Raw genomic sequence first — 25818 nt, 5'->3', positions numbered from 1 at the left:
AGGTACTTGCAGTTGATATAATCCATTCACTAAATCAGCCGAACCAATCATCTGAAATGTTTTCATATCCTGTATTTGACAAGAAGAGGCATTAAAGATAAGTTGACAATTTAGAGACTGACACAATTTTGAAGCTGAGATAAGATTTAGCTGAAATTCAGGAGAGTATAAGACATTTGTAATATATAACTGAGGTGAAAATTCAACATTGCCAGCATAATTGACTAACACATAATTGCCATTAGGTAAATGTACCTTGAGAGGTTTAATGCGATAGAAAGAAGTGAAATAAGAGATAGATGAACAAATGTGATCATTTGCTCCAGAATCAAGAAGCCAAACAATTTTATTATGACTTACAAAACAAGTAATGATACTAGGGGTACCTGACTGGTGATTCTCATCTGATGAAAGATCAGCATGAGTTGTAGGATAGCTATGATGGTCACTCTATACAATACCATAACTACTTAAAACTAACAGATAACTAACTATACTACATATACAAAAACAGTTAGTTATCTCCTTCTATTTTATCATGGTGCAATATTGTGTTTGTCCCATTTTTTCCCATTAACACATTCTAGTTTTTCTTTTACCAATACTTTACCTTTTTAAATTGTTTGGACAAACTCATACAATTTTAAATTATCTCAAAAATTTTAAATATTTAATTTAGAAATAAACTATTGAGTTAAATGAATCTTAGATTCTGTTTGATTCAACGGAGGGAGAGAGATCTTAATAAAGGGATGGGAAGAGAGGAGAGAGGAAAAAATTATTTTAATTAAGAGTATGTTTAGTTCAAAAGAGGGTCGAGGAGGAAAGGAGAGAGAGAATTTTTAAACAGAAATATGTTTGGTTATGTTTGATTTAGGAGAGGAATGAGAGATTTTATAACTAATTTACATTTTAACTCTTAAAATATTATAACACTCATTCTAAATTTAATGAAACAATGTGATATTTACAAAAAAGAAATTTGTCAATTCATAAAATATTTAATACTTCAAATACTTTAAAATATATTAAAGCGTAAATAAAATATTGATAAATTTTATATAATAATAATATGATATATGACTAGATGAATCATTTTATCATCCTGATGGTCCATCTAATTCCATAAAATATTTATAAAACTAAATTCTAGATAATATATATTAAAAAATGGAAGAAAATTCTAATAAGGCGGCAAAAATTAACATATAATATATATTAAAAATATTTTAAGATTTTAATTAAAAAATAAGAATAATTTTGTCAACAAAAGTAAATTTTATCATAATTCTACTCTCCTCCCTCCAAATCTCTCCTAAAAAATTGAACTAATTTATAAGAGTAAAAACGTAAATTAATTTTAAAATTTATTCTGTCTTGTAATTTAATTGAATTAAATATCAGTATGAAGACAAAATTATAGAAACATCATGTTCACCTCATCACATTATCATGCCATTATATATTTAAATTTAAATCAAATCACAAGTTGATCCTAACTATTCAGCAAAGGAAATAAATTATGTTTTTGTTTTCAATTATAACTTTCCACAATCATATTAAATCTTACCTATTGAATATGACATTCAATGGTAAAGTAAAATTTGCCCGGGCAATGCAGGGTTTCATTTAGGGGTGGCAAAACGGGCACGGCCCGCGAGGAAAGTCCGTTTTAGCCGTACCTTTTTGTGGGGCGGGAAAGGTTTTAGGCCCGCTCCCTTTAGTGTACCCACGTCCACACCCGCTAAGTTTCAAATTTTTCACCCAAACCCAAACCCGTAACAAAATACACAAAATACATTTTTTTCTACAACTTTCCGCAATATTACATATATATATATATATATATATATATATATATATATATATATATATATATATATATATATATATATATATATATATATATATATATATATAAGCAGGTGTGATTTCGGGTTTCGGGTACGTGTTTCACACTACCCAAACCCGCACCCGAACTCAAACCTAGTCAACTCGGATTTTCACCCATTGACTCGCGTTCGGGTGCGGGTGGGCCTCGCGGATTTGGGTTTGTTTGTCATCCCTAATTTCAATTCTCTGTTTGTTGACGGTATGAGTTAGAATAAAATGAGTGGTTGTAATTGAGCTGGACCATTCAGCTACTGCAAAGGATTCATATCCCTTTTTGAGATAGTATAGTGGTGTACTTTTCATATATTAGAGACACATTTTGTAAGACTTATTTTTTTCTCGTAATTAGTATTAGCTATTATTTTTGTGCTTATGAATCATAATTTTTTTTGTGAATGAGTAATATTATATATGAATGGAGAATTAGACAGTAAATCACTTCAAGAAGATATATTAATTGAAAAAATATCAAAAATGATTCATTTGATACAAATTATTGTAGTTTTATAAATATTATCAGATTATTTTTTCTTTTTATAATATCGATATTAGATTCTGACATTCCTGTTTAAATTTTAACGAGAACCATTCTAATTTTGTAGATAGTTAGAAAATGAATCATTATTTTCCTCTTTAGAGGAAGATGAAGATTAGAAGTAGAAAATATTGTTGTTGGAGATGAATACATGAGAGAAAGAGAAGAAAAGAGGTTGATAAAGATGAAGGTTCTGTTGAAGAACGAGGAATATGAAGAGAGATGAGGGTTTAGATGAGAGAGAAGAGAGTTTGGTTTGTTTTGCATAGTAGGCTTTGGAGTTAAAAAAAATTTAGTCTTTGGAAAGACAAAATGGGTTTTCAATTTGTGCACAAATGAAAGTAAGTATGTTTGAGTTAGAACAAATAATACAATTTGGTTGCAAAAAATAATTTTTTTTTGACACAAAATGCCCCTAAATTGATGAGGTGAAGAACAGAGAGAAAATGTTGTTTTGGTGTTTTCCACAACATCTTATTTTCTTAAATTATAGATAATTTGTGCAACAACTATTTCGTGGTTCAATATATATTTTATTATGGTTTAGGGTTGTAAGTTTTTAACCAAAACCATTTTTATCTATTTGGACAGGTTTATGCACACGAGAGGTTGAAACTGCTTTTAGATCTCCTTCTATTCATAACTAGGCCTGTTTTTGGTCTGGTCCGGGTATCAGGGTTCCCAGTTTGGGGATCGATCAATAGTTGGGTAATTCGAAACTGGACCATAACTATGTTGGTTCATTTTTTTGTCTAGAACCGGTCTGGCCTATTTCGGTCCGGGTAACTGGTCCATCCGATTGTTTGAAATATTTTTTTTATTGATACATACTAATTTGATACATAAACACAATTTCTTCTAAACAAATTTTAATACAATGATGAAATTTGTAAAATATAAGTTATTGATATATAAGTTGCTTCATTTAAAATATGCTTTACTAGTCTACTACACCAAATATGAGTTAAAACATAAGATTTAAAACTTATGTTTTACAAGTAGTATCAAAACAAAGTCATCAAAATTGTAGAATTACATATGATGCCTCAGAACAAAGTCATCATTGGCAACTAAAATCCTATTGCCAAGTACTCAAGTGTCAACAAAGATATTGCATTAACACCAATTCAAAACATAAGTTCTAATTACTCAAGTATCAGTATAAACATAAGTTATAAAACTTATGTTTTCAAAATAGCATTACATATAAATGATGCCTCAGAACAAACTCATCATTGGCATTGGAAATAAAATCCATCAACTTGCATTTGTCGAAGCAGCGACACTTGGATCTTCACCAAAATGATATGTCAAAGGTTCATCTTGTGGTACCTCAAGCTATAAATCAAAAATATGTAGTAAGATAACATATTAACCAATATACAGAATAAAATTAAATACAAAAGAAAATTTTACTTACAACAGAAGCAGTGCAGCCCTTCTTAATCTCATACTTCTCCTTCATCCAATCACCCCCACAAACTACTATTTCAACTGTCGTAGTTTTCATTGATGCTCGTTTCGAATTAATAACCCTTTTTCTAGCACTAAAAGTTGCTTCTGAAGCAACTGTAGTAATTGGAACGGTTAGGATATCCTTTGCCAATTTACTAAGAATAGGATACTTGGCTTCATTCCCCATTCACCGTGTTAAAACATCAAATTTGGCTTTGGGGGGAACTTTCAAGGGACGCTCCTCGAGATATAATTCAAGATCAGATTTTGAATTAGTGTTACCTACAACAGTTTCTAAAAACATCTCAAACTTCTCATTCCTAAACCAGAACTAGATCATACTTCTTGAATTTCATATACATGGGCAATCTCATCATTTGTAGTACCATAGGCATCTTGGTACAATTGGAAGAGGGAATTTAATTTGGATGCTAACTCTTGTTCATAGGTCGTAGCTTGGGTTGGATTTGGATACAAGAAGGGATACACCCATTCGATGAATATCATTTTATACCTAATAGACAAATGTAGAATATAAGGTAACAACATTGCCCTCATATATAATTCAAAAGGCAACATATCATGCCTCAGAATTAATTTTCATCATTGGCCGGCAGGTAACATAACAGACCACTGATACATTTAAATTCACAAGGAGATAATCTAATAAGTCATAGATACAATTAAATTCTCATGTCAACAAGAAACAGATTAGACCACAACTCACAAGGTATTTTAATTACATCTTATGCACTATTATACCACACTTCTATCAAACATACATCATCATAGGCAAATCTGAACAAGGCATCCACAATATACATTTATTTATCAATTCTTACACAACATGCCTCAGACATTTCAGTATCCCCACAATTCTATTAAACATACATCATCATAGGCAAATCTGAACAAGGCATCCACACACAATATATATTTATTTATCAATTTCTACATAACATGCCTCAGACATTTCAGTATCACCACAATTCTATCAAACATACATCATCATATGTCAAATTTCTCTTTTTCTCACAGGTCACTGTCAACAAAATACCTATTTTATTTTAATTAACAATTATCTTTATTTAAAACACAAAATTCTTATTTTCAAATGTTAAAAATTTTCTTTTTCTCACGTTCCACTATCAGTAAATACCTATTTTTTTATTAACAACTACATTTATTTGAGGCACACAATTCTTATTTTCAAATGACAATTTTCTTTTATTTTTTTCCTTTCTCTATTTTACGAGCCTTTTTTTTGTACTTTTTATATGATTATCTAACACAATTGAGTTTATATTATCATTATTCATTTTATAATTAAAAAACTCATTTTAAATTTACATGTATATTTAAATAAAATGTATATCGTATTAAATAAATTTATCTGTGCTGACGCACGAATATTTATCTAGTACAAAAAAAAAAGAGTCTGTAAAATGGGAAAAGAAAAGAAAAAAATTAACATTTAAAAATAAAATTTTTGTGCCTCAAATAGAGATAATTATTAATTAAAATAAAATAGGTATTTTGCTGATAGTGACCCATAAGAAAAAGAAAAATTTTAACATTTTAAAATAAGAATTTTGTGTAGCAAATAAATGCAATTATTAATTAAAATAAAATACATATTTTATTGATAGTTCCCCATGAAAAAAAGAGAAATAGGTGTAAAAACATAAATTTTATTATTTTAAAATAAGAATTGTTAATTAAAATAAAATGTGTATTTTACCGATAGTGTCACGTGAGAAAAAGAGAAATTTTATTAATAATGATCCGTGAAAAAAACATAAATTTTATTATTTTAAAATAAGAATTTTGTATCTAAAATGTAATTATTTATTAGAAGTGCAATTATTTATTAGAAGCACACATAGGTGTAAAAACACTATCCTGCAAGCAATATCTAATAGAAGTGCAAAGACTAACCAAAATATGATAAAGAAGTGCTAAACCACAATCGACTGATACATAATAGCTTTAAAATATGAGTCTGATGACAATCTCTTAGTAGATGATATAGAGCTAAAGCATAACCTGAACTGTGGGAGCTCGAGGTGTAAGGATAAGATGATTTAAGATTTTTTACTTCTGTTAGAACTTGAGAAGGTGTACCACTAAAGGTATACATTGCTCCAAAAACGGTCCATCCGCCAATAGTGATCGCAACTATAATAACTACATTAATAATTGGTATTAGTTACATTATTGTAAATATTTATATGTGGACTAGATTAAAATTTTACAACAATACTACAATCAAAATGACTAGCACGTTGATAATTAGACAAAATCTTCAACACAACGAAAATGTGCTCCAACGAGTTCTCAGTGCCAATTCCACAGTTGCAATTCCAATATGAAACTTATTTACCTGAAAAATATAATAAAACAGCATGCCATGAGATACTAATCTCAGTGGGGGTTTCTGATCTAAACCACATAATTTCTCATTACCCTTTTACCCAAGTCAAGGCCTACTTGAAAAGTGCATCAAGGCATCTCACACTCATCTTCGCGAAAGAGTACTGACTAAATACCTCACAATCATCTCACTTAGGGACATCCATTTAGTCTCACATACTTGATTCACATAATGGAATAACATACATATCCCACAGTGGTCCGCCAACCGATAACGAGACAAGCATATACTAAGTCGATAGAGATGTAGTGATTTTACTTAAACCATAACTCAGACATTTAAGCATTGTGACTCACTAAGACTCTATCAAAATAAACAAAGTGTTGCCAACCATATAACTTCTACATGACTCATACAGACATAACCAAGCAAGGTCATCTCATAAGCATATCAAATGGATTCATTATATCCCACTGCCATCCACAGAAGCTAAGTTGCACATAATCCCCAACATCTGAAACATGAGTCAGGAGTGTAAATGTTCCTTGTAGCTCGTAGACAATGAATTGCACTGGTAGTTCTCAACTGTCATGTGTGGGGTACGAATAATTAATTGTCCTACTCTATCTCATGGAAACTTGTGTTGGTGTTTCACGAGCATACATCAAGAACTATACGTCGAGACTTGGATCATCATAAATCCCGCACTTGACTAAAGCGATAAATCATGTATCTTATCCCTAATAGAGATACTACAGTGCTATATACGTCTAGTAACACTCATATAGGGGTCATACTCCGAAGCCATTCACATAAGTGAACCACCCAACGTCAGACAACGAACATCCACCCATATCCTATATGTGCGATAGTCATATAACTAGACATATGTCATTAAGGTCGTCACCCCGTATGCCCTTCCAGTCCCACTCTTTATGAATATAATAAAATCATAAGAGTGTCACATGTCCAGGATTCACCTATACTAGATATGATTAATCCAGGTTTGCCCTGCGAAATTTAAAACATCGCGTAACCATAAGCCCACTAATTATGATACTAACATTTGATAGTAGTCAACTACGTATTCCATCCCATAGGATGATTTCTTCCATCCTTAGCTAACACTAAGTTCAGATATAAAACGGTAATTAGGGTTTATTCTAGCTAATTACCTAGTTATTTCAATTCAGCACAACATAAGGAATGTTGTGCTTTACATAATGTATCCAATTAAAGTATCAAAAGTATTAAAACTCTATTCTACAAGAAATGCATGCTCTTCCTTCAAGAAATCTAAAGCATCTCCTTTTCAAGTTTTAAAATGAGTTTTTTTTATGAAGAGAAATTTTCTTAAAGGCACTTAGAGAATCCTCATGCATTTTACTAAACCCTTTTGTATTCCTCTGTCAACATATTGATTTTAGAATCTTTGACGTCTTTAGTTCCTTCGTAAAGGACTTGAAAAGCATTCAGCATAGTTTGCACACTTTTATGATGCGAGATATAGTAATGTAGTTTAACACTTAATGCAGAGATAAGTATTCAAATCATATGAAGCATTTTTGGTTTCTTCATCACTCGAGTCTTTTGGGAGTTTAATAGAATCATCAACTTTGTTTGTAGGGACAAAAGGCCCGTCGGTGATTGCTACCTATAGATATTTCTCAACTGATGTTAAGTGTACATACACATTCTCCTTTTAATAAGCATACTTTTTGCCTTAAAAAAGTGGTGCTCTATTGTATGCTCCCTTCAGATCCTCGTCACTCATATTCTCAAACTTTTGAGTCGCTTAGACCTGATCAAAATACCAACTCTGAAGGCAATTGTTCGGTGATAATATAGGCTAATAATGGTCTAGATGGGGTGAATATACCTCCAAAAGTAAAACTTTCATTTGACAAAGATTTTTATCAGAGTTTCAAAAACAAAATATTTTGCGTGGAAGAAGCAAGGTTTGCGTAAAAGAGATTATGCTTGTTGATGTGATGTTATGCAAGTATACTTAGATAGTTTACAATACAGCCAGATTAAACTATTGAATTACACCAAAATATATACAAATTGTAATAAATTATCATCCCTAATTGTAGTAAATTATCACAAGAATCAAGAATAATGTGAAAAGTATCAATTCACATCAAACCATTCTAACTAGACAACTCTAGAATATTCACACATGGTGTTGGTTACAATGACAAAAAGAAGCAAAGCTATAACACGACACAAGAACTTGAAGAGTGAAAGAAATTTCCAACACAAATTGTCTCACAATAAGGGAGAATCGTGGCACGAATTCATCATTCAAATCGAGAAGAATTGGGTTGCTTAAATCACGCCAAAAATACATCAAATTGTGGTGTGATTTGTATTCAACTCATCTGCCAAAATTATACCAAATTGTGATGGAATTTCACAACCAATATCCGTGTAAGAAAATCTAGCCATAAGGTGTTATTTGAGTTGTGTCATTAGAAATTAGTGTGCTATAAATCCTTCTTCAATCATGAATTCACCTAAGACATGTCTTATGAATTGTGATCAAAGAAGATTGTTGTGCACCAAAAGATTACGTGTTACTAATTTTGTTGATACATCGCAATAGTAAATAAGGATTTAATTGCAGTGGTTAGACAAAATTATTAAGAAATGATATAGAAGATTTAGAAAAGACCTAATCATTTTTAATCAAAAATATTTTAATTTCATATTTGTCAATTATATGCTCTGCATATCCCCTTTATTACAATTACACAATTTAAGCAAAATAACAATTATTTAGAAATTAAAACAATTGCTACATATACAGACTTAAAAAATATTATTACTTGACATACATTTGGTATCTTGTCCAAAGTTCATCAATAAATAATATAAATAAAGCCATATATATCAGTACAAGACCTATATTTCTAGAAAATTCACACCAAATAAAAAATAACATGTGAAACTGATTTCCCTATTAAATCCAAGATCAAATTAACAAGAAGAAACACTCAACAGATGAGCATTTTTTAAGAAAAATACAAACTCAAGTTGAGTTACAACAAGAGAATATTAAAAAATATATATATTTAGTTCCAAATAGTATCTTAGCTTGACTAATTGCATAATCACAACTATGCACCATAACCATATGCCATTCTTTTGCTTTTGTCCTCTAGGCAAGAAGTTGTCTCTAGTTTTGGATTTGAAAAAGAGTGATGGATTTGGATCTTTGGGAGAGGCATATATGTATGTATATCTGATACAATGAGGAAGTTGAATTCAGATAGAGGAAACATAAGTAAGAACTACAATAGCAGCTGAAGAAACAACAGCAACACTACAATTGCAATTCAAGGGCATATTATAAAACTTGAATAAATAACCGTTGGTTCACAAAATCAGCACCTCGGGTCCATAGCTCAGTGGTAGAGCATTTGACTGCAGATCAAGAGGTCACCGGTTCGAACCCGGTTGGGCCCTTTTTAATTTGCATTTTTTTTTTGCCAATTAATGATAGCTGAACTGACTGCTCTTGAGTGTTAGGAATTTAAGGCGCTTTTAAATGGCCTTCACATTAAATTCGGTGTGAATTGTGATCATTTTATTCAATCTATAATTTTCTATGCTATTAGATATATTAATTTTTCACTATTATTTATTTGATGCAATTGTAATTTTTTATATCTAAGAAATATTTGTATGCTATTTAGATATATTAATTTTTCACTATTATAATATAGAGGTTAATGGTAGTACACTGTCAGTGTAAAATTTGTTTACACAAACATCCAATCAAAATATTTTAAAGTGCCAAATAATAAAATTATTTTAAATTTTATAGTATGACTTGGTGCTTTACATGGTTGTCATTAGTTGATAGTGTAAAAATAATTTACACCGTTAGTGCACCATCCTTTTTCTCTATAATATAAACATAACATATTTTAAGGATTTTCTCTATAATATAAACATAACATATTTTAAGGATTCTAGTTTCTGAACTCGTTCACTGAACCTTTAGCCAAAATCAAAGCATAAATCTCCAAAATAATAAAAATGTCAATTTTAATTTGTTTCCGATTCTATTTGTTGGTGTGGATCTCAACTCAATAAGCAAGAAACCAGTTCCTTCTATCATAAATTAAATTTGTGCTTTGATAGGTAAAATTCATTGTTTTTGGTATAATTTTATAAAATAAATAAATAAAATCAACTTTATAAAATAAATAAATAAAATCGACTTTATAAAATAAATAAATAAAATCAACTTTATAAAATAAATAAATAAAATCAACTTTATAAAATAAATAAATAAAATCAACTTTATAAAATAAAATCAACTTTATAAAATAAAATCAACTTTATAAAATAAAATCAATAAATAAAATCAATTTTATAAAATAAAATAAACAAATAAAATCAATTTTAAAGAACCATAGTGTGGGAATTGTTCTTATGCTAACTCATAAGAAGGAAGACTTAACGCCCAATATAATAAAGAAGAAATTAGTTTGGCTTAAGGATTTTTACCGCTATTAGGAGAGGTGCAATTAATAGTATTTATTACTTTATGTCTTCTTTAATTTTAACAATGCTCGGGCCCATTAGAATTCAGATAAATCATAGTTTGTCTTGTTGAAGTTTATGAAAAAAACAATTCAAGTTGTTTTAAGTTTATCTTTCTTTGTTAGCTTAGATCTGAATTTATTCTTACTTAAATCTATCATTGGTGCTTTCATTATTGATCTTCAACCCTTCCATGGCTCCTCATAAACTTACCAACCCTTCCTTTAGAGAACTTGTAGAGGAAGTTGTCCAAACAACCAACCTTCACCTCGATAATGCTATGACTCAAACCCAATAACAAATGGATGAGAGGTTTGATAAAGCTACTGCATATTTGGAGCTTCATGTGGGACAAATTCATACTAGATTAGATAATGACAAACATATTGCAGATTTTAGATATGAGTATATCATGTCCATTTTGAACAAAATTGCAAATCAAAAGAAACAACAGCATACTGCTACTATTCACTTAGGAGCAAGCTCCTCAGGTATCACACAAAACCCTTATTCTATTTCCTTTACAACCCCTATTACCCTGAATTTCAACCCCACTAACACCCCCTTAGACACCCAGCCACCTTCTCCAACTCACCCACACAACCTACTGTTACTATTCCTCCTCGTGTTACTGTTCATCCACCACCATCACCTTTCCCACCCCGCCCTCTTCCCCAACAACATTTACCATACCCAAGTTGGTAACTAATCTTACCGGGATCAGAGGATCTTCTTGGCCAATGAACTTCTTTCTGGTCGGTCCAAAGAAGATGGGGGGGTACCTGCAATACACTTCGATGCCAAAGTAAGGTTCTGAGTGAAAGCAAGTGAGTAAAGTGAGAATGAATGAATTATCCGACCCTCTTGTGAAAGAGGGTATTTATAGCCCCCAACGTTGGGTCAAGATCTGTCATTTTGGGTTGGATTATTGGAGACCCAAAATGGGAGACTACCAGGATCCTATGTGGTAAGGCAGAATTAGCACGTGACGCCCATCCTGGATGGATTTTTCGTAGGATTCGAAGGAAGACCAAATCATCCGGCGGGCAGTTGACCACGTGCTCTACATGGGGCACGTGGGGTTAATGCTCCAACGACTATGAGCGAATGGCTATTTTGTTTGATAGTTTGTAACGAGTTTTTTTAAAATAAATTTATCTTGCCCCTCGGTTATACGCTTAAACCAAAGAGGTATGATGCGATATTTTTGAAAATAATAAAAGTATAGATGCTGGAATTCGAACCCATGTGCAGATAACTTTTCCTCTTGGTGTTTTAAAAATCAAGGGTTAAAGTGACAACTTTTCATGACGCCCTCTGTTACCTCGCTTTTATAGCTGAGGTTAGATGCATTTTGCATTCGAGGTGAAATGTATTTTTTGTAGAAATGTCAATATGAATGACATCTACAATGTTCCTATCTCGAGAACCTTCTAGAAAAACTCCTTTATTTATACCCACTCGCACAAGATCCATAATACAACAACATGCAGACAGCACATTAACAACACGATCTACCATAGTTTACTCCTTGTATAATATCTCCTGATGAGTTGGCCTAGATGAATCTCCCAAAGCATTCGACGTCATATAAGAATGTGGCACTATGGAACACCAATGAACATATTCGTATGCACAACTCTAGTCGCTAGGAGCTACAATACCTCGTGCTTCATCTGGTACCAGATGATTAAGAAAACCTCATACATGGCATATACATCCCTACAAACCATATCAGGGGGAGCAAAACCGAGGGGGTCTATTAAAACAAGTTGTATATATGAGAACTGGTGCATGACGTGCTTAAGCAAATGTGGATACATCAGACGTGATCCACAAGCTAAGCGTTAAGAGTATAAGGCTATGTCTTCCAAGGAACATGTTTGACGGTGATCATGATACGACTAGAAGTGTATATCATCTCCCAGTGTGGGTTCAAGACACACTCTAAAGTGCTCGGTTGCTTGATTCCATATAAGCGGGACTAATGCACTAGCACATGGCATATCCTCACTATAGGTATCAACATATGACCAATCGAATATGCTTGGGACGTGCTGGAGGATCCATGCTTGAAAATGGTATATATGAATTATTAGTAATGGCATAACACAAATGTTGTGAAATGGTACAAAAATTGTAAAGTATGCAAATATATTACCGTTAACAGTGTACAACTAGCTATTATATGTTTGGTCTTCCATATACAACCTTCAACTAACTTGGAGTATATGTAGATCAAACATGTGGTTCCTCATCTGTACTCATGAATCCTCTCCAAGTCAGTGAAGTATCTGAGGTAAACCACATCTATGTAATATGCACTCTTGTCCACAAACATGGACGTGCCAATAAAGTACAACAAGTATGCTCTCAATGCATATGATTTATGTTGCATAACCTACTCATTATCACCATTGGCCTGCTCTAGTGCTGTCAGCTGTTGTGCAGACATCCTCTTCAGGAATCCAAACCTAGCATGACACCCACAAGAATTATATCTTCTTAAGTGGAATTCCCTAGGTTAACTTCCAAATATGTCACCATCATCTCTAGTGCCTCATCTCTGATAATTGTGGCGGTCTAATAGTATTCCCCTAATCGGAAGATGTAGTAGGCATGACACGTCGTCAAGTGTGATGGACCATCTCACAATGTGGAAGATGAAAATATGATGTCTTAGAGTGCTATCTCACAATGAACATTGATAATATACCATGGTTAATAGTAGAATAACCAATCTTGCAACCCAGATAGTTGCATCATAATGTGAAACCATTATTCTAGAGGCTGATGCAGTGTCACAATCTTCCCACCATAAATGATGCATTTTAAAGCATCATGGTACTACAAAAAAATAAATTATTAACACCATGGTTTTAGAATTGGTAACAATTTTGCTAAAACATGGTTCTTGACAGATGCTGAGCAAGATATCGTAACATCTTGATCCAACTGATAGTGCAGACCTTGAGCTTACATTGACTACAGATGTTTTAACAGATGTCATGACATGCTGAACCAGAACATTAGTACAAGCTGTTTTAAATCTTGACAGATTTGTTTTGATTTTGTGATATTTGTTTCATATATATATATATATATATATATATATATATATATATATATATATATATATATATATATATCAATTATATTTTCAGGTCAAGAAGATTTAATCTAGAACTATAGAATCAAATCTCCAACAGAATTTAAGTTTTTAAAATTAGATGATTGGACAATTTAGAAAACTTGAAGATTTGTTCTAAGATTCAAAAAGATTTTTATGCAGATTTGTTGCAGTCCTCAGCGTGTGGATTAAGTAACAATTGGGAAAAGGTTTTGAAGCCCATTGACTACTGAAGACTATTTAAAGAGAACCATAACCTAATGTATTCATAAATTTAACAATTGTAAAATTAGGGGAAATCTTGGGTCTGAAGTTTTAAGAGTCTCTTGTGTGTAAGTCACCCATGTATCTTTTGATAGTATGGTAGTATGATTGTTACTTGACTATTTGTCAAGTTGTTATTCTCACTCTTTAAGCTTTTAAGCATAGAGTTGAGTATTGTTCTTGATTTAAGCTTCTAAGCAAGATCAAGTATTGTTCTTAGTTGAAGCTGTGGAGAAAGACTTCCTTTTGTCACTAGTTTGTGATTAGTTTTTGTCACTAAGATTGTGACTTATTTGAAACAGTTTCTGGGATTGGGACTATCTGTTTATCATTGCGGTGATTGATAGGGAGATGTTAAATTTTCATATATAGATGTCGATTTCTAGGTAGAAGTTGCACTGGGTAGTGATTAAGAGATAAGTTGTAAATTGAGATTGTTTAGGCTTTGAACTTGTACTGCTAATAGTGGATCTCCTTCATAGCTTGGTATCCCTCAAATTAGGCGTTGTTGCACTTAACTAGGTTAAAAATTCTTTGTGTTAGTTACCATTATGCAATTGAATTATGTATGCTTTTCTGTTTGGTAAATGTGTTCTGTCAACAGATGATGTCAAGACATATGTTCTGACATGATGGTTTGTGTTGAGACATTGGTCTTAACTTGTGATTTGTGCTGGTTGTCATTCTATGATTTATTTTTCTTCAAAAGTTGATACAGGTTGATGCTATTGTTCTGTATCAGGAGCAAATGCCACAACATTTGTCTTAATATCATGTTCTGATGTTATAACATCAGTATTAACAAGTTGACCCTGTACTAGAGAATTTCATAAATCATTGTCAGAAACTTCAAATATTATAACACATGTGTTTTAAAGAATAAGTATAAATGAATTTTACCTCTACGTATGACACATGCTAAGAATCATAGTTCAGATGTAGTGGTAGTAACGGTAAGTCGTACGTGCCTCCTCCAAACTTCTCAAGAATGACTTCAACCTAAAGTGCCTCAACCTAGACCGGTGGGGCTCCCGGAGCATCAGGAGGTGTCACATTCCCCCTCCGGGAAGACAAATTTGGAGATACATGGACCCCAGAAGTTGAGGCCTCCATACTAAACGAATTAGAACTGGACTAGTGGTTGCAAGAGTTAGGCTTTTTTCCTACAAACCAATGCATGTAGCGACCCTATGTCGAGCCTTAATCTACATTGGTTATGAGTTATAATGCCTATAATTAAACCATACATAGTAGAGACAATCAAACCCAAATGAAACCCAATGAAAATCAAGGCAATTAATGCAAACAAACCAAATACATAAATGCATTTTCGAATTTTTGGAAAATTAAATTTTGAACGAATATGGAAGTGAGTTTGTGTATTAACTTGCAACTCAGAAAAAACAAAAAAATGGCAGAAATGTTTAGAAATCCAACATTCTCAAAACACATTGCTCATATAAACTATCTATCAAACATATTTCTTAGTTAATTAACCTTTCTAAACCACCTATTACACAATCAAATTCTTAATTTCTAAAAATGTATAGAGAAATAAAAAATGTATAAGGAAATAAAAATCTTATCAAATGTGAGTTTGATGTTGAGATCTTCGATTGATTGAATGTTGAGAGTAGAAACTTGAAAGTGAGTTAAGAGAGCATGAGAAGTTGAGAGGGTTTGAGAGAGTGAAAGAGAAACAAGGAAGGAAAAGAGTCTTACACGTTTTTGATTAAAATCCCGCCCGGAGGTTCATTTACGTAAGTTATACATAAATGTATTTTCGTATTAATTTTTGACATAAAATTAGGGTTTGACTCAATAATGAATAAATTGTGTGTGAATGAGGTGCGTTCGAAAGTCTATATCCGTATTTTAGGAATAATTTTGATTTTTCACTAGAGTGTGTGAGCAACCCTTAAGGTGAGAAGAATAATTCTCGAACTTTATTACTAGGTGTGACATTTATACAATGACTCCAAATACGTTTAATATTGATTGTCTAAAAATTAAGTTATTAAAAAGTATATTTAGTATATTTTGTCTTTTTTGTGATTTTGTGGGTCATCGTTTGTTTTGATTTCCCATATTTCTGTGGTGTATTTTGATTTCTCGTCTTTGTGCGGGTATTTTGTTTTTCCGTTTTTGTGCGGCGTTCATTTGTTTCAGGTTGAAAGATTAGTTTCGATCTAGTGTAGATTCAATCAATGACTTTGGTGCCGTCAACGCTACAGATCCGGAAGCATGAATATTTTGGACATCTCAATACAGTCAATACATTAATATTTGTAGGCATATGCAATTTGCCGTTTTATGCTATTAACATGGATGCTGTGGATTTGTTCGCAGATTCATCCTTTTTGTTTTTGGCGATTTTGAATTTGTATTGCAACGATGTACTCTATCGATTTGAATGAATGAATATCATTTATTTTCTGTCAAAAAAAAGTATATTTAGCAATTAATTTAAAGATCAATATAAATCAATCATTATAGAGACTAATTTAGGGATGTCAATGGGTTGAGGCGGGTGCGGGGAATAAATTCCCATCTTAATCCCCACCCTTGAATTTATTCCTCATCCCCATCTCGGATTTCCTCCACATGGAAATTTTGTCTCTCATTCCCGTCTCCGCGGATTCTCACGGATCTCTAAGATTCTTATGGAGATCCATAAACATAAAATTTTATTTACTATTTTAAACCGAATTAATAGTAAAAAATACAAAAACTAACCACGAGAAATCAAGAAATTACTCTAAGATAAATATATGTTTTTAATAATATTTAATTTATACTCTTGAAAATCACGACCACCAAACTTTCAAACTTGTTTATAAAATAAATTATATAAAATGACAAATAAACTATATTGTTTTAAATTAGAAATCACAAATAAACTTACATAAAAATTTAAATTTATATATAAATTAAGGATATTTTGATATTCTAAACGGGAGCGAGGACTCTACGGGACGAGGGTATGTTGGCTGCCCCCGTCCTCAAATACCTTCAAAGGAGCTTTATTGCCCATCCTCGTCCTTGCAGAAAAATTTTCTATCTTTAAAGCTCCAAACAAGGAAATCCTCGATGAGATCCCTACTAACGAAAACAAATTTACATTCCTAAATCAATTTAGTTGACTAAATATTTTGCTCATTACTCAAGTGAAGCCTTATAGGCCATTTTTTAAAAATATTTGTAGTGGGTTGGGCTCATATCATTATAAGATCAAAATCAACTTAAACCGCAAATATACTTTTGGAGAAACTAACTTAATTTATTAATTAATATAATGATGTCCAAATAAATATAAAACTTTGCATTATATAGGAGAATATCTCAATGCAACCCTTTATACTCTTAGGTACTGACAAAATTTCAATTATGCCCCTTGTTTCCGTAGATGCACATCCGAAAGTACTTTTTTTGAAACAAAATTTGGTTTTTTCCGTAGGTACATCGACGGAAGAGTTAAAAACATAGTGAACGTTGGGAAAATTCAAATTAATGCAGTTCAGTAAAACTTCCGTAGATGTATCTACAGAAAAAGTTAAAAACATAATTTTCCGTAAATGTACCAACTGAACCTTCTGTTATATTTTAAATCAACTACATCTCCAAAACTCTAATTTTTTTTACATAAATGGAACATCAAATTATAATACATTGTATAAATCATCCAAATAGTGTCATATACATAATCAAAATAAAGTACATAAATATAATCAAAATTCAGACATCAATAAAATCATAGGCATCACTACTGTGTGTGCCGGACAATATCCTCAACCTCTCCTCTGTCTTTGGCGCCTCTGCGTCCACCACATCGTCTGCTGGCTACTCTGCCTCTACCGTCAAGTGCCCCACTTGTCCTGGCACGATATCGATGATAAAAAAAGTTCCTCTGCCACCCCCACGATACCTTCCAATATACACATGTGATGAGACCCCTCAAGAAAGAAACCATCAGCAATGCCTGGCTGCGCCATGTCAAGTATCTCACGACAGCGAGGAAGAACATTGTCAGTGTAATTCAACTGTGACTGATGAGTCTGCAAGATCTCTTCATGGGCTGGTCTGGGTGGTGATCATGCTACAGTGGGGATCATATATGGGTGTGACACCGTTAAGTACCAAGTGATGTACTCATCGGTGCAACTCTAGCCTTTCTCTGATCTAGTCGTCCGAGCCTCGTCAGGAACCATGTGATGCTCAAAGTCTGCAAAGACCTCATCTATTTGTCGACAGGTCATGGCGATAAGAGCGAAGACAAAAAGGTGACGATGTATAGTCAGATAGTACCCGAACTGCGGCATGAGGCGCTCTAGAAGATAACGAACAGTGATGGTCGAACTGGCAACAATGACGTCTGTCACTGTTCCAACCACTAAAAAAAAACCATTTTGGTGGCATGATTGTCCGTTTTACACATAAAAAATTACCTACATTGTCTCTAAAACTAACTAATGATTTCTACACCTAAAAGTGTATTCAAACTCTATTACAGGAAATACTCTAAAATAACTCGAAAAGTCGAATAGTTATCGATTAAATTGAGTTTTAAAGTTGTTGGAATGTGTTGATCATTGATGAACACGTTTACCGCCGAACTCGAGAGATAAAAAACAACTTTGGTGAATTTTGATTTTTGAGGTTGAAAGAGTTTGAAGATATGAAGAACCAGGGAGGAGAAGAGTCTGATGCGAATATAAAATCAAATGTTTTCGTAGATGCGTCACTGGAAGTCTTCCGTAGATGCCCCTACGGAACAAATGAACTTTGAAACAAAAAATACTTTCACAAATACATCTACGAAAACAGGAAGACATTTTTGACAACGCATATAATGCAAAAGAGACTCAAAGAGTGGAGTTAGAGTTTACTCCTTCGAGTTTCATAAGGAACAAAATGTATGGTCTTAAATGTAAGAAAAAAAATTAATATTTATTACATTCAATGTCACTATTCCAAATATATCCCAACAATTTTTTACATTTTAATTGTTTGCAACAATTTTCAAAATAAAAAAGGGGTAAAATTAAAAAGAGAGTAAGAATTAAATACATTGAAACATCCTCTTTAAAGAGTAAACTTTTTTACAAATTTGTTTATATTTGAAATCGGAGGAATTATATTATATAGTGTCACCTAGGAAATTCACGATGGAATTCATTTACCTAAAATATAGAATTTGAAAATAATTTAAGTTACTACTTAAATTCCCGTCAAAAAAGTGTTTTTGGCTTTTTTACTTATTAAATAAAAAACCAGGAACATAGAGCGCTCCAAGTCAGCAAGCAATAACCCCCTTCCATTTTAACGGTGTCGGCGATTCACCTCTCCAAAACATCTTTCCTCCCCATTTCCCATTTCCCATTCCCAAACACAAAAATCTCATTCGTATCTTCCCTCATATTTTCCTCCCACTACTCAATTTCAATCAAACTCATCAAATCATGGCGGCGGCGCGCCGGCTCCGTGAGCTTCAATCAGAAGCCTCAAACAAGATCTGCGTCGACTGTTCCCAAAAGAATCCCCAATGGGCCTCCGTCTCCTACGGCGTCTTCATGTGTCTAGAATGCTCCGGCAAACACCGCGGCCTCGGCGTTCACATCTCCTTCGTCCGATCTGTAACAATGGACTCATGGTCTGATCTCCAGATCAAGAAAATGGAAGCCGGTGGTAACCGCAATCTCAATTCGTTTCTCTCTCAATACGGAATTCCCAAGGAAACGGATATTATAACTAAGTATAATTCCAACGCTGCTTCGATCTACCGCGATCGGATTCAGGCTCTCGCTGAAGGTCGGTCATGGCGCGATCCGCCGGTTGTTAAGGAGAATGCTAATACTAATACTCGATCTGGTAATGGTAAGGGGAAGCCGCCTCTGGCTGCTGGTTCTAATGGAGGAGGTTGGGATGATAATTGGGGTAATGATAATGATAATGACGGTGGTTATGGATCTCGCGGCGGTGGTGATTTTAGGAGGAATCAGTCTACCGGTGATGTTATGGGGTTTGGTGGAGGCGGGATTGCGCCGTCGCCGAGGTCGAAGTCGACGGAGGATATTTATACGAGGACGCAATTGGAGGCTTCTGCTGCTAATAAGGAAGGGTTTTTCGCGAAGAAGATGGCGGAGAATGGCGCGAGACCGGAGGGGCTTCCTCCGTCGCAGGGTGGGAAGTATGTAGGATTTGGATCTAGTCCCACTCCTAATCAGAGGATGGGTCCTCAGAGTGATTATTTATCTGTTGTTTCTGAGGTTATACTCTGAATCTCGCTTTTGTTTATGGGAAATGGTTTATAGTTTGTTGAGATGTGTTTCTGTGCTGTTGTGTGTTTTCAGGGAATAGGTAAATTGTCGATGGTTGCTCAGTCTGCAACCAAGGAAATCACTGCCAAGGTAATTTGCATTGTTTGTGAATTGTGATCCTACATTCTGTAAAATTACTACATGTTTTGTGTTTTTTGTTTAGCTTCTCTCTATTTTGAATTGATGCATTTTGTGATTAACACTACGGATCTCGGGGAAGGGGGCTGGGGATGGTAATCTGGAGTTTGAAGTTTGGAGTTTGATAGGGAAGGAAGTAAATCTTGACTGAAGAATATTATTGTCAGGGATCAAACTCGGGTACTCAGGATCGGTTTGTCCTTAACTCAAACTCAACTAATTGACGAATTAGGTGTGTCATGTGTGAATAATTTATTGATATGTAATGAAATTTCTACGCGTCCTTGTTTTTATTCCTTGAGAACTATAATGAATACAGGTTATACTGATTATATTTGAAGAGAGCATAAAATAACTTCCAATCTTATTGGCTATTGAATTTTATATTAATGTCTGATAACATATTGTTTTTAACACGTTCTTACTTATGAGATAAAATCATGTCAGTATCTTTTACAAGGATCTGCAGCGTGATTCTGAAAATTGGATACATTTATTTATTAAAAAATTGATATTTGTTCGTATGTTTAAGTTGAAATTATTCTTGGTAGATGATTGTAAACTCAATTGATTGTAAAGGATATAATGGTAATGTTGTTGTTACTCTTCATGTTTTATGGGAGCCATTTGTAAGGGTGAGACTGCCTCTTTAAATAAATAAGATACGGGTTGGGAGTAAGCCAAACATTCTCTAATGGAGAATCAAACTCAGTCCATTTGGATTACAAAGCTAAACAGTCACCATTGTACTACAATCAAGGAATTCTCTGAGCCTCTTTCTTACAGCTGCAAATATAATATTTCTGCATTTCAGATTCAAAACATTCTGAACTTGCTTGATACAGAAAAAATAATTGATGTTGAAAATGAGAGCCACCTTTACTGTTTTCTCTCTATCAAGTATCACATATTGGAAATTAAATCCTTTCCATGTGTCACCTTCCATAGTTTGGTTTGTTTAACTATGGCTGAAAAACTTGTCACTTAAAATACATATTTCCTCTAAATCCCACCAGTTGTTATTTTTAAGAGCTTTTTTTTTTGTTGTGAAATTAATTACTTTAATTTGTATAAAATATTGCAGTTTTGAAAAAGGAAAACTGTCCTGCCCAATATCAAATCAGATTATGTCTGTCTACATTTTGTGCCTAGTTTGGTCAATAGTGGGGTTTTGACAAAAATATTTGATTCTTGTTGTTGCTGTTGGTTCGAATAGTAAGTTAATACTATAATTCGAGCTTTGCTTGGTGTGAACTGGGGATGAAATTTTTGGTAAGAACTATGGAATGGTAGGTTGGAATTTTGGACACAAGAGTGAATGTAGAATGCTCTTGTTTGTGATGGAGCGTCAGATTTGCTAAATGCTAACTAGATGTGCATTGTTCGAAATGATAAATAACACTTTCTACCTTGCCAAATAGCCTCCTGAAATCTTATTTTGTTGAGGGTTTTCACTTCTTACATTGTCATTCATTGTTACTTTTGTTTGGGAATGGATTGAGAAGATTTGGAGCTTAGGCATATTTTTTTAGGCGAAGAAATTATGTATATTTTTAAATCTCATTTTATGGTGATCTTTCTGTCATATGGAAGTTGATTGCTTATCACACTTCTTTCAGAAATTTCGTTGTTCCCCATTGGCAGTTATCCTTTGCCCGATTAATTATATTGTCCCTTTCAGGTGAAGGACGGTGGTTATGATCACAAGGTCAATGAAACTGTCAATATTGTAACTCAGAAGACATCGGAAATTGGACAAAGGACATGGGGTATAATGAAAGGGGTCATGGCATTGGCCTCACAAAAAGTTGAGGAGTTTGCCAAAGATTACCCAAATGAGAATTCTGATAACTGGCAGCGAAATGAGAATAATAGGCATGATTTCAATCAAGAGAATAGAGGCTGGAATTCTTCTACCAGAGAAGGACAACCCTCATCAGGTGGACAAACTAATACTTATCACTCAAGCTCAAACTCGTGGGATGATTGGGACAGCCAAGATACAAGGAAGGAAGTACAACCAGCTAAAGGATCAGCTCCCCGTAAAAATGATGATTGGGCTGGCTGGGATGATGCCAAAGATGATGATGGATTTGATGATAAATCTTATGGTCATAATGGGACGTCAGGTTCTGCCTGGACGGGAGGAGGCTTTCACTAAGGTTTGTAAATTATGCAATGCTGAACTTAGACAAAAGAAAAAGAACTACTAAATTTTTTCATATTTTATTTAAATGGCTTGCTTGCATTGCACTTAGAGTTAGCTTTAGCCGAGTACTTGTCATTTACTTAAAAAAATCTTCACACTCAAGCTTTAATAGTTAATACAATATTAGAAATTGGGTGCTACCTGATGGATGATCTTAAGAACTTGTTGAATTTTAACCTGCATTATTGCAGAGCTTAATGAATTTCTTGTGTGTGTTTGTGTTTTGTGAAAAGAGGGGAGAAAAAGCAATATCAGTATTATAAGGAGTAGTCAACATCTCAAGATTGAATATCATTTTTGGGTTACATTATAAGTAGTAGTCAGCATCTCAATATTGATTATCATTTTTGGGTCGTTGTTTGTGATTAACCTAAAAGGAAGTCCAGTAATAATTTCCTTGTTTTGTTTTCTAATTGGTTTATTGTGTTTTATTTTTTCAGTTTTCATTTTGATGTTTAATATCTAATTTTTGTTCTACCTTTTATTTTTATTACCAACTTACTAAATTGTGGCTGAATTTTATTCTTGCACCAGGTTTTGCTGTGTCTTTTTAAACGTCAATATTTTGTCGTAATTGACAAAAAGACAATAGTTTTCAGACTGGCTTGGTGGCATACATGCCAAGCAGGGGTGTCATTTAACATGACGTTACCAGACTGTCAACTATAGGTTTGTTAGTCACTAGTAAAACAAGCCTCCATATGTGCAGGAAGGATTAATTCTTTGAGGTTATTGTATTGTCTATATGTTTTTATTTTTAATCATTCTCCAACCCTAATGTAATTTTTGTTGTTGTCATTTTTCGGGAACTTGGAAACAAAGTTTTCCTGTAAAAGTTCCAAAGGAACGGGGGCAAATTGCCCAAATTTTCTTTTACCTGAACGTGTGATGTAACATTATTGTGACATGAAAATTTATTGATTGTTTTGAATCTAAATCTTTGCCTTATTTGTAGTTTTGGTTGCTCTGTATTATGAACGGATGGTTCTGCATCCTTATTTCCTATAATTTGTCTGTCCTTTTGCAATTGTGTCAATCACTCTATTGAAGCACGGACACAACAACATCAGTAATAATTTAAAAAAATAAATAAATTAAACGTAATTATAAGTGTCGGTGTAAATGTTTGATACCAACACGAATGCTGACACGCCTTTTAGGCTAAGAAAAGGCCTAAAATATTACAATCACACTATATAGCTTTTTGAATTTATGATAAAAAAAGTACAAGATAAAGGCTTTATGATAAAAAAAGTACAAGATAAAGGCTGGTCTACAATTTAGGCCTAAATGTATTCAAATAGTATAAGAATAACTAATAAGGGGATTTCTTAATGTTCCCCATAATTTTTTAGTGCACCGCTTGAAAATATTATAACGCCATCAGGTTTTAGAGATGTATTTTCAGATGCACCAAGCGTGAACTGAAATATCAATTATTTCGGAAATGTATTTACGTAAAACTTTCGGAGGTATATTTTCATAATGTTACGAAGTAGAAACAGAAAAACAAAATGGAAAAACAATTTGGCAAGATGAAAATACCATTGATATCATAAAATCAACAATACATAAGGGATGTTAATATATATCAAACATTATACTTTAATATTTAGGTGGACGTTGTAACATCTTGATAATATCATCGGTCGATCTCGAAACAGTCGCATCCAACTCGATCAGAAATTTTGATTCTAAACAGAAAAAGGTTCTCCATATAGCCCTTAAATAAGCGATAGTCTTTAGCTCATAATTGCTGAACTCAAGCTTCTCTTCTTTGTCAACGGATGGCGAGCGGTACTCGATCTTCATTATTTTGTGATTGTCGCCATATGGTAGAAGCTTCTGCAGTGTGTATTGCAGATCTTCAAGAGGGGTGTACTCAGCGATCTTAAAGTAAACATTTCCAACATATCAAATGATGTTGTGTTTTGGTATGAAACACAATGGCAAGTGATCTATATTTATAGTAGTGGAGACAAATATGGACCTTATAAACTCTATCTTGTACAAGGACACGTTTCGAAATTGTATCGCACACCTTAAAATGTATAACAACATCTAACATATAGCTATTTTGTAGAAGCATATATTATAACATTCCATAATAATTTTCTCCACAATAACGCCCACATTGACTATTTTTTTATCATCAACCTCTACCTGTTTTGTCTACCATGGGTTTAACCCGATTTCTCACATTCTTTATAATGTGTTACCTACAAAGTAATGCATAAGAAGTAGGAAATACCTTTGCAACAGAATTCATTAAAGCGGTATCGCGGTCAGTAACAGTGAATTTCGACATTTCTTCTTGGTCTTTTCACATTGACCGACACACTTCTAAAGTCCAAGCAAAGTTGTCATTTTTTTGCACTATAGAAATGCAAAATCGACATAATATGTCTTCTCTGTATACATAACACCAACAATTTCTAATAATGGAAGCATGCACGTATTGGTCTTATACGTTGAATCAATTATGAGCACAGTGGAAAATGTGTCGAACAACTTTATAGAATCAGGATGATTAGTCAAAATATATCTCTTACTGTTACTTCATCCTTAAATAGACACTCACATTTTCTTGAACCGGTATCTTCTCGTTTGAAATACTGGAGATGAGGTATATATTTCTCACTTCTTTCGCATGTCAATGTCACAAATTTACTTCTTCTATCTGAACCATTACCGGATCTTCTGATCACAACACCAAACCCCATTTTAAATGTCGCTGTACAAATTCATTGCAGCATGTGATCACGAAATTCATACTCTTGTTCATTTTTAAAATGGTTCCTAATATCAACCACCTTCACTACTATAGGTGAAGCATCCTGTGACACAATAGGTTTGGGGATAGCATCGGGATGCACCATACCCAATCAAAACAAAACATAAAATAAGTAACAGAAAACAAATTGTTGGAAAATCAACACAGACAGT

At 33.2% G+C, this 25818-nt stretch overlaps 1 protein-coding gene and 1 non-coding gene across 2 annotated transcripts; both read left to right on the top strand.

Annotated features, from left to right (window-relative positions):
- The first annotated feature begins 9656 nt into the window (after positions 1-9656).
- Positions 9657-9728, top strand: TRNAC-GCA (transfer RNA cysteine (anticodon GCA)). Its single transcript has one exon. It is a non-coding gene; the product is annotated as a tRNA-Cys (tRNA).
- Positions 9729-19479: 9751 nt separating this feature from the next.
- Positions 19480-23942, top strand: LOC131610070 (ADP-ribosylation factor GTPase-activating protein AGD7-like). Its single transcript, XM_058881939.1, has 4 exons — positions 19480-20474; positions 20559-20615; positions 22345-22825; positions 23407-23942. Exons 1-3 carry the CDS (start codon positions 19668-19670, stop codon positions 22822-22824), a joined length of 1344 nt encoding a protein of 447 aa, XP_058737922.1. The 5' UTR covers positions 19480-19667; the 3' UTR covers position 22825; positions 23407-23942.
- Positions 23943-25818: the final 1876 nt, after the last annotated feature.

The sequence above is a fragment of the Vicia villosa genome, linkage group LG6, assembly GCF_029867415.1.
Source record: "Vicia villosa cultivar HV-30 ecotype Madison, WI linkage group LG6, Vvil1.0, whole genome shotgun sequence".
NCBI lineage: Eukaryota > Viridiplantae > Streptophyta > Magnoliopsida > Fabales > Fabaceae > Vicia > Vicia villosa.
Note: the sequence above shows the minus strand (reverse complement) of the source record. Positions and strands in the feature narration are given on the sequence as shown.

Excerpts from the sequence above, each read along its gene's own strand:
- LOC131610070 (XM_058881939.1), top strand. The coding sequence starts at position 19,668 with ATGGCGGCGGCGCGCCGGCTCCGTGAGCTTCAATCAGAAGCCTCAAAC. Across the intron at positions 20,475-20,558 it reads ATTTATCTGTTGTTTCTGAG|GGAATAGGTAAATTGTCGAT; the intron begins GTTATACTCTGA and ends GTGTGTTTTCAG. Across the intron at positions 20,616-22,344 it reads CCAAGGAAATCACTGCCAAG|GTGAAGGACGGTGGTTATGA; the intron begins GTAATTTGCATT and ends TGTCCCTTTCAG.